Source organism: Engraulis encrasicolus, chromosome 2 (genome assembly GCF_034702125.1).
Source record: "Engraulis encrasicolus isolate BLACKSEA-1 chromosome 2, IST_EnEncr_1.0, whole genome shotgun sequence".
Classification (NCBI taxonomy): Eukaryota; Metazoa; Chordata; class Actinopteri; order Clupeiformes; family Engraulidae; genus Engraulis; species Engraulis encrasicolus.
Genome location: NC_085858.1, coordinates 51,867,083 through 51,877,068, shown reverse-complemented (window position 1 = coordinate 51,877,068; position 9,986 = coordinate 51,867,083). Strand labels below are relative to the sequence as shown.

The window sequence follows — 9,986 nt, the reverse complement described above, 5'->3', positions numbered from 1 at the left end:
GTTAGATGTTTCAATAAATTTGACCCGTAAGTTTTCCCATGAAAGACAGCTTGATTGTCACTATTTGAAAATTTCAGGTTTGAAAATGGTTCTACAGTATTTTTTTAAAAACATTTTATCTTCAACAGGATGTTGATGCTTCTGTACCAATGAATTTGAGGAATTAGTGGACACGGAATGGATCTTACCAGAGGTGTAAATAAAGTAAAAGTATATCCTAATGTAATTACAACAACATTATACAGCTACACCACTTTACCCAACTCAATGAGGTAGATAAGGGCTACTTGAATGGAAGGGCACTTCTACTTTTACTTAATACGGTACACGTCCGCCAAAGTGTGGGAAGATGTATATGACTGAAACCAGGGTTACATACATATACTGTTCAGTCACAGTTTGCAGACAAGTGTGATGATGGATCTGGCAAACAGTGAGATGAAGTGAGGGGTTGTAATCGAAGATGTCTAACAGCTGTTACACACCTGGGTGAATGGGGGCAAGAAGGGGTCACACACTTGCGGCGAATATTGTCATTAAAGAAAAGTTCAAAATGTGAGACAGGGAAACCCTCAAGTGTCCTAGACAGTAATCTCAAATGTGACCTATGGAAGTTAGGGAGTTGGTTTGTGATCAGAAGCGTGCAGTTTTGACTGCCACTCCAGTAGACAAAAATGTGGGTGGTCTCCTACACATTACTCATGGCTAACGTGCCCTTAAGCAAGGCACCTACTGCAACCCTACTTTGCTCTAGACCTCAGGCCTCGCACATAAAATAGCTCTATGGCACCGCGATTATAAAATGCAACTTTCTTAGTTGCTGTAGGTTATGGCCTGCATCTTTCTCTTTTAAAGAGGTGAATCTTGACATAAAGTTAAACAAAAGCAACCCCCCTTTGAAGGCTTGGCATACGTCTGGTGTTGTCCAAGAGGAACCAAGCATTAAACCATTTGTACTTCCTGCAATTGCAACCGCACTGACACCAATGTCACGATTATGTGCTGACATCATGTCTTATGGCTCTGTCAGGGGGGGTGTTAAAATAAGCTATAGCCTAATAAGAGCCCTTGTTTCCTTTGGCACCTGCATGATTTCTATTAGAAGATTTGTCACTTTCTTTAGGTCACCTTAGACAGGTTTATCACTCAACAAAGTGATGTAAATACACCGTACCCCAAGGTGCTATCCTTTCTCTTGAAGTGGTCTCAATCAATGCTTCCAGTCGCGTCCCTACCACAACACCAGCCAAGAGTTGAAGACCATTGCTGCCCTCTCCTGACTGTTTTAGGGAAGTACAATAAAGTGACAACATATTGACGTGACAGCTGGTGGTGATGAGTGTAACCACCAACACCCCCCCCCCACACACACACACACACACACAACACTGTGGTACCATACCACAATAAGCATAACATAACCAATATGGAAATGTCAAAGTACAAAGTAGTGTGCCGCTTAGTGTCATAGCAACACACCTCCTTCCTAAAACTCCTATGCAGATGTACAAAAGGAATTCAAGGCCCCCCATTAGTACAGCACAACTCGCCAACAAAGACACTCAGAAACTGGGGGACACCCGAGACAAAGGCTGGCAGATATAAAAACCACACCTGGATCAGGGGGCAGGGGCTTCGGAGTGAGGTGGCGCAGGGCTTCTGGCACAGCTTAACACAGGTCAATAGTAAACAAGTTGCAGTTGCAACCAGACAGATAAGACTTCAAGTTGTCGATGTAACCGGACGAGCTGTAGCAAGAAAGCCACTGCCAAAGTGTAGACCTCTTGGAACAAGCCACAGCACAGTAGCAGGCAGAACTAACTACCTAACAAATGGACTATGTGGACTGGAGGAACATGTTTTGGCCTGGTGAGTAAACTGAACAATCGAAACGTTTGGTTTGTCCCCCCCTTCAACAGCATGACCCATTGAGTAAGTTAGACAAATGGATAGTTACTCACTTCTTACAGTATGGCCAGAAGAGAAGACTGTGATGGTCTGTGGTCTGATGATATTGTGCTGGAGACAACAGGCACTTGTGACACACACTGAGGCAATTGAACAATTAATCTACACCTCAGGGGGGGGATATAGGACAAAAATATAGGACTGAGCGAGGCGGATTGTTGAGCAAGAGCACGGCAGAATTCTGATATTCTCACAGCAATACATTCCCTTGTAGAAGACATCAAAACATTATTGGGAAAATATCTGTGCAACACTTTCCTCTTGGCTTTTTCCATAGAACATGTCGCTTATCACTAAACACTGCCTGGAACTGGTTTTGACAAGTTCTGGTAGGCTATCTGAGTAACAATCCTAAACCAGTAGCCTAGTTTCAGTCCTGTATGTTTGTGGCCTAGCCTACTTCAATAAGAATTTAATGTGGTGTATAAACACATACATTGCAGCAAAGTTTTTCCCCTTCATTTATTGTTAGTTTGGACCAATTTTGCAATTTCTGCTTATTTCCTTGTAGAAATGTGATTGCTGGATATACATCCAGAAAAATGCCAAGAGAGGAACAGAATCTTGGTGCTGATGTGTGTGATCCCAAACAGTCAACAAATGAGTCCAAGTAATTTAACTGGAACAACTGACTAGTAGTATTTCAGTAACAACAAATGGTGGTTCATACGGGCAGAACATGAAGCATCATGTGGATTGCGTTTTATAACCTGTCGACTTTGAAAGACATGGTGACAATGCCTTCAATGCCTGCCTGTATCTCGTCGTGCTCCTGGACACTCGAGACCCCTTTGGGTGTCCCAGTGAGGATCAGGTCTCCCTCCTCCAGGGATATAATGTCACTGATGTAGTTTATCAAGTATGGTATGTTAAAGATCATCTGCGACGTGCTGCCATTCTGCCGCATCTGGTCGTTCACCTTCAGCCACAGCGTGAGGTTCCCCGGGTCGGGGATCTTGTCTTTGGGGATGAACTCACTGACGGGACAGGACGTGTTGAAGGCTTTGGCGAGAGTCCAAGGGAGACCTTTGGACTTGCACTCTTCTTGGATGTCCCGCGCAGTCATGTCTAAGCAAAGCACATAGCCAGCTACATGCTCCATTGCTGATTCTCGAGAAATTCCGGTTCCCGATTTGCCAATGACCACCCCAAGTTCAACCTCATGGTGAAGATTGCTTGAGTATGTGGGGACGAGGATTGGACTGCCCTCCTTCAAATAAGCTGATGGTGGCTTCAGAAACAGAACAGGTTCCGTTGGAATGGCGTTTTTAAGTTCCTTTGCGTGGTCTGCATAATTCCTTCCGACGCAAATAATTTTCCTGCCCCATTCCCAAAAGCGGGTGACATTTCTTGCCATTTCTCACCTGTCGAACAGAGCCAGCAGTAACCAAAGTTCTTGCAGTAACCCAGCGCAGTGAGTGACCTTTGAACGCTGACAACTAGGCAACGAACGCATTACGGCAGTACGGAAAGTCAGATGGGACAAATGTAGAATGGTAAACAAACACTAGACTAGAATCCCTCTTCTGGGTGGGTTTATTATCGTATAGTGGATTTGCTATTACAAAGGAGATAAACGACTGGCCGTGTTAGTGTTAAACGAAACCATAACCTCCCTCTAAATATTATTTTTAATTTCCCGAATATTCAATGAAGTCTATTACGTATGCCGCTCCCCCTAACGCGATTGGTTAGTCCGTGAGGTCAAGGGTAAAAGGATCTGCTCAAACCAAACTTTCTGCTTCCTTCTTCTGCTGTTGCTGTAAATACGAAGACATCTGTCAACTTGCTATGTTATTCAGGTCACTACTGGCGGGTGCCTGCACTCTCGGTGTTTTTGGAGCTGCCGCGTATAAATTTGGTATGTTGCGTACTGGCCAACAGAATCTTTAAGCAGTGCGTGGTCCTGTCACTTCAGCCAACACACTTTACGGTGGTTATAACCAGTGTATGATGTAGGGAACTAGTGTAATCCAGTTCGCAGGACCTATGTCTTTCCCATGTTGTAGCGCTGTCACAAGTTAACAAACAGAAGAAAAAAATACTGCAACATTACTTTCAAAGCGAATCCTGAGCAGTTTATGTGGGTCAGCGACAGCGTGGATGTGCCCACACTTATAAAGAAATAGCAGTGTTCATGGAATATGTGGAACATCTGGGAGAGCCTACCTCCGAACTGCCCTTTGACATTTAATTCAATCTTCGTTCGACTGTCAAAGTATGGGGGTAAACTATGATGTAGACAGCCCACCGACACAGCTACCTAGGTTACACGTGCAGGAGTAACGCATTACAAAAGTAGTTACATTTCATTAGGCTACTTTTTGCTGTATGTAGGCCTACAGCATTACAGGGGAAAGGCTGTAATTAATATAGTTACAATGAAACTTACACGTTTTACTGTAACCCATGCAACGGTGTACAGTGGGGTCAGAAAGAAACTATTCCCGAACCTGTTTGCTTTTTAGTCTGCATGCTGCCCAAACACCTCCTGGATGGGAGGTGAGAGTGTCATGATGACTCCGCTTGATTTACACTGTAAATTTCCAGATTCATATTTAGTTATTGTGGCGAGAATCTTGTCTCTTTGCGATAGCCTAGTAATATTGTAGTGTGAGAGATTGCTTTGAAAAATACAGTAACCTAACATGTAATTAGTAGGCGAATGCTTTAGTTTTTGAGTAACTTGTCCAACAGTGGTCGACACACCCCAGCCTCTGTAGTGCTTGTTATCAGGTTGTGAGTTTCACTGACTCCACCCTAAAGTCAATTCGTGACATAAGCTCCAGAACAACTGGATAATCAGTTGAGTTGACAACTTTACTCCAGCCTATGTGAAAAGTTAAACTAAAAAAGAGCCCACATTGTTGGGTCAAATGAGGTAATCCAGCCACTGTACATTGTAGGCAACACTGTGCTTCACCAAAGGGGGAGACAAATACAGATTGAGGTAAGCTGTTTTGGAAAAATAGAGAAAGGATAAGGTAACAGTGTTAGTATTTCGTTGTGTCTTGTAGGGCTGTATAGGCCTATAGGGTACAGGTGTTGTAGGTGGTCAGTCCTTACACATCAATAGCAAATTATGTATTTGGTAGACTTATTGTATATTGTTTTAAGCTATACAACTGTGCTATGTTTGTCATCATTACACAGACACACTATCTGAGGCTAAACAAGAAGAAAAGAATGAAGAATAATCTCTCTCCCTTTCTCTCCCCCCCCTCACACACGCACGCACACACAGTTCCATCAAGGATACAGACCGCCTTACTCCACTCAGTGGAAAGAAAATCATCTCTTGTGGATTTAGTCAACATGAAGATTGAACTGCTCCCAGCGCTATCTGATAACTACATGTACCTTCTCATTGATGAAGACACTAAGGAGGCTGCCATTGTGGATCCTGTGGAGCCAGTCAAGGTACTCCTAAAACACCACCATATAGAGCGTCCTTACTTATTCTTTTTATGTCAGTCAGAGTATACGATATGTGTAATTATCTTATTTTAATGTTGCAAGGTTGTGGAAGCAGTGAAAAAGCATGGCGTGAAACTTAAAACAGTCCTGACCACGCATCATCACTGGTAAGTTGATTGCCCTCATGTTTATTCAACCATCGTTGCTAAACGTTGATGCCTGTGCAAGTATTCTGGAAAAAACTATTTACTATTATAGTGAATAATATTCCCATAAGTTGCACATTTTGGCACCAAAAGAAAAATAACAAATGCAATATTGAACTACTACATTACAGTAATACAAAACTAACATTTATTTGTGCATTTCTGCATAGGGACCATGCAGGTGGAAATGAAAAGATGGTGAAACTGGTGTCTGGGTTGACTGTGTATGGAGGAGATGACAGAGTGGGAGCCTTGACGAAGATGGTAAAACACAACAATACATTCAAGGTACTGTATGTACACAGGTTGGCCCAACCCATATGGCTTTTGACATTTGTAAAGGACAATTGCTGCCAATTTTGATGTGTGTTTGAATTGCTCAAACTGCCTTTGACTTGTCTGTACCTGACGACGTATGATTGTTAAAATTCAACTCTTTCCGAGATCCTGGTCATTTTAATGGGGGCATATTATTATTATTATTATTATTATTATTATTATTATTATTTTAAAGCATCTTAAAATATTTCAAACGCCATCCCAAAAGTTGTAGCAATACAACTGCATGTTGAAATTGGCAGGAATTTGCCTTTAAGGAACTATCAAAAGCCATGGGTTTGAAATATTTTTTCTTTAAATCTGGATGTTGTGCAGTACATTGATAACTGTGGTGACATTCATATCCTGTCTTGACAGGTTGGCTCACTGAATGTGAGATGTTTGTTCACTCCGTGTCACACGACAGGACACATTTGCTATTATGTGACCAAGGACAATAGCTCCGAGCCACCTGCCATCTTCACAGGTTTGATTCCCATTTCATATGATACAGACAGATCCTATTGGGTCAGAAGTAATACACTTCCTATGCACAGCAAAATGCCCTGGTGCTGATGATGTGCAGTTATAAATAATCCAGAGACAAACTTGATGCATCACCACACTCTGGTGGACTTAGATTTGCTCTTTTATTTCAATAAAATAACAAAACCTAGCAAAGTCCACCAGTGTGCTGTCATTCATCAACTTTGTTTCTGGAAAGCTATTGCATAAATGACACATCTGCAGTACTTATTTTGACCTTTTGACCTGCTTCATGTCTGTTTCTGTTGTGTTTATGTCTGTTTCAGGAGACACACTTTTTATCGCTGGTTGTGGAAAGTTTTTCGAGGGCACTGCTGATCAGATGTACACAGCCCTGATAGAAATCATTGGCCAGCTTCCTCCTGAAACGGTAAAGACAGCAGTCCTTCCAAACGCCATCCCTGCTGAGTGCCTTTCCCACTAAATTAGACAGATACCAAACATGTTTGGATTTCAGGTCTGGCAAGTGTAACCCGTATCACTGTGCACTGCGTCCCCCTCGGGGGCGCAAACTCGCCACCACGTCAATGGGAGTCACAGCACGATACCGCTGGACTAAAGGATCAGTCCCCTAGCCCAGCGCTACCAATACTGTATGAGGCTTCGGGAGGGAGGTTTACTAACGTTCCACGCCACGTTAGCCTCCGTTACACCACAATTTAGATGCATGCATAGCTATTCAAAAGGCCAGACATTCTGTAGTACTGTACAACATACTGTAGTCACAAAGCTCTTGTTACCTGCCATCCCGAAGGGGTGTTGGGTCAGGTATGGCAATGGCCTTGTCAGTCTGTCTATTTCTCTGTCCGTTTGTCCGCCGGCAGAGTGTGCCAGTAGTCTGCAGGGGGTGCCAAACAGACTACAGTACAGTACACCGCCAAATACCGTACAGAAGAGTCTTCACACGCATTGACCCCTTTAGAAGTCACGTCATCACTGACTGCGCATACATTGTTGGCTCAAACACACACACACAAACAGCCAGTGCAGACCCTAAAGAGAGAAGACCTGCCTTCCTGAAGCATGTACGGTAAAGAAAAAAATATAGATCCTAAAGTACACTTGTTATGCTATTCCAAGAGGAATGTTTCCGAAGCATAGGAGATGTTTGTGGTTACTTGAAATTAACGTACCGACTGGACTAAAGACACCATAAGAAATGCCCATGTCTGTGGCACCCACTTCATATCTGAAGTTATTGTGACCATCCATTTTCTTATTTCGAAAAAAAAAAAAGCCCACCTGGCTAGATTCTTTACAAATGTGCGGTACTTGGTCTATTCTGCTCCAACAATGCGTACACAGTGAAGGGAGTGGGTTGAGAGCGGTTATACTTCTACTTACACATGCTTGTGTGATATATTGTGTGGCACATGCATACTTGCACAATGTTTATTCTTTGATGGAATACTGTAGTTATCAGTATGATGTGGCTGATGGTTGGAAAAGTTATCTATATTGCTATGCCCGTAGGGCTGGCAAAGACAACGAGTTTTGCTGGTGCATCAGTGTGCATTATGTGAGTTCTTCCATGTAGTACATTTCTATTCAAATGAGACAGACAGCTAAATATCGATTTGATTTTCAGCGTGTGTTCTGCGGTCATGAATACACCGTCAACAACCTGAAGTTTGCACGCCACGTTGAACCAGACAATGAAACCATCCGTAAGAAGCTGGCCTGGGCTAAGGTAAGAACAGTCTCTTAACCACAATTTAAGCTGCTGGTTACATGTATGCTATTTTTTTTAAAATCCATATGAACACAGCATATGGCTAAAAATAAAAATGGCATTGTGAAAGGTACGTTTAGACCCCCAAAATGGTATGTTTTTAAAACTGGAGTTTTGAAATGTGCATTCTAAAGCTCTGTTTAAATGTAAATGAGCGGCCCAAACCAATGCATTTTCAGAAATGTAAACAGGTATAAAGTTGTTCACATCAAGAAGTCTTGTACATTTGACTCAAATTAGATTTGTTCTTTAGGAAAAATTCTCGAACGGAGAACCAACCGTTCCATCCACAGTGGCCGATGAGTTCTCCTTTAACCCATTTATGAGAGTAAGGTAAGGTGCATGGTCAACTTAACTTACTTAACATGCAGTCACTCTTCTGACTATGCTTGGTGTACATTTATGCTGATCTTTTTCATTCTCGTGCATTAGAGAGAGGTCAGTTCAGGACCATGCAAAGAAAAGTGACCCTATTGAGACGATGAAAGCCATTAGGAAGGAGAAGGACAACTTCCGCGTTCCGAAGGAGTGAAATAATCCAGTGACCCACAGCTCCAACAATGTTCAACGCTACAGCTACAGTCTCGTTTCCTACTACACTAGTATGTATCCTGGTTGGGTATACATCATCGGAGAGCTACTCTGCCCCACAAAGCAAAAAGGCAGTAACTTCGTTGTTGTGGAAGACCAGTTACTATGACTTTAATGACATATATATCAAAGTTTAAATTGAAATAAAATGATTCATCTGCACAAAAGGTGGTAATATAAAGTAACAAAACTGCTTCAAGTCAATAATCTCCCCAAAACTACTCAGACTGTACTATAGGATCATTTTAAAGTCATTTTACTCAATTTGGAGCTCTGCGCAGTTACTGCCTTTTTTGCTTTGTAGGGCAGAACTGACAAATGTCACCCAGTGGCTGTATAGTCATTGATGTCACCAAATAAGAAGGTTATTTTTTCCTTTTAAATCTCTCTCCTGCATCACTGAAACATGAGTTGGTCGTGTACAGCATAGAAGGAACTGTAAATGCAGAGCATACAAAGATATTTTAATATTGCTTAAGTCTTAAAGATGGTGGTCCAATTATGGCCAGCCATGTGAAATGTTGTAAAATGAACAGAAAAGCAGGGAGTTTTTGCATTATTATTATTTGTGCAACTCGGGTTATAGGCTGAAGTTCTCCTATTGTGTTCAAAAATAATAGATTTTGTGTTACATTCTGTTGATATAAATTGGATTCTACAGTTTTAATGTGGCTCATCCAATACATTGCAACACATTGTTTCATCATTTGCTTTTTTTAAATTATGTAGCTATTTTTGAGGTCACTAACAGATTTAATGTCGAATGTTATTAGCAGGCATATTTTGCACTTTGTGTTTTTAAAATGTTGAGATAATACAGTGTTTATCTTTAAAATACAATTGAAAATCTGTATAAAAATGTTCAAGTGTGTTTATTAAATGATAACTCCGAGTCCATTTATGGTCCATGGTCAAATACATACATGTATCTAAGTATGAGTGTGTGTTGAATTATTCTAAGGCAATTTGTAAGCCTGCAAAACTCTGAGATTAACTCATAAGACTGGTGCATCACTTAAAACGTTTCCAAACTCGCCGCTGTGCTGCGCAAGAGAGCGCACGCTGCTTCCGACAGTAAGACATATCGTGTCGACTCAAGGGTATAATAAAAAGCATATTGAGCAACCTTCTTGTATTCAATGACGGTGTCAATACTTCTGAAAAACAGCAGAAAAACGGTTGAAAAACTGGAAGATTGAACGCACGGT

The 9,986-nt window shown here is 41.7% G+C and overlaps 2 protein-coding genes across 4 annotated transcripts; one reads left to right on the top strand and one right to left on the bottom strand.

The window, feature by feature from the left end:
- The first annotated feature begins 1,645 nt into the window (after positions 1-1,645).
- Positions 1,646-9,711, top strand: LOC134440627 (hydroxyacylglutathione hydrolase, mitochondrial). Of its 3 annotated transcripts, none has more exons than XM_063190762.1 (9): positions 1,646-1,869; positions 5,213-5,388; positions 5,488-5,552; positions 5,762-5,879; positions 6,288-6,396; positions 6,722-6,825; positions 8,044-8,145; positions 8,441-8,520; positions 8,620-9,711. In XM_063190762.1, the coding sequence occupies exons 1-9, from the start codon at positions 1,833-1,835 to the stop codon at positions 8,717-8,719; spliced, it is 891 nt and encodes a 296-aa protein (XP_063046832.1). In that variant the 5' UTR covers positions 1,646-1,832; the 3' UTR covers positions 8,720-9,711. The 3 variants fall into 3 exon arrangements, with proteins under 3 accessions (XP_063046832.1, XP_063046826.1, XP_063046839.1); XM_063190756.1 differs by lacking the exon at positions 1,646-1,869 and adding an exon at positions 3,637-3,829; XM_063190769.1 differs by lacking the exon at positions 1,646-1,869 and adding an exon at positions 4,549-4,918.
- Positions 2,413-3,427, bottom strand: fahd1 (fumarylacetoacetate hydrolase domain containing 1). Its single transcript, XM_063190779.1, has one exon. The coding sequence runs from the start codon at positions 3,323-3,325 to the stop codon at positions 2,672-2,674; it is 654 nt and encodes a 217-aa protein (XP_063046849.1). The 5' UTR covers positions 3,326-3,427; the 3' UTR covers positions 2,413-2,671.
- Positions 9,712-9,986: the final 275 nt, after the last annotated feature.

Excerpts from the sequence above, each read along its gene's own strand:
- fahd1 (XM_063190779.1), bottom strand. The coding sequence starts at position 3,325 with ATGGCAAGAAATGTCACCCGCTTTTGGGAATGGGGCAGGAAAATTATT.
- LOC134440627 (XM_063190756.1), top strand. The coding sequence starts at position 3,760 with ATGTTATTCAGGTCACTACTGGCGGGTGCCTGCACTCTCGGTGTTTTT. Across the intron at positions 6,826-8,043 it reads GCCAGCTTCCTCCTGAAACG|CGTGTGTTCTGCGGTCATGA; the intron begins GTAAAGACAGCA and ends TTTGATTTTCAG. Across the intron at positions 8,521-8,619 it reads AACCCATTTATGAGAGTAAG|AGAGAGGTCAGTTCAGGACC; the intron begins GTAAGGTGCATG and ends CTCGTGCATTAG.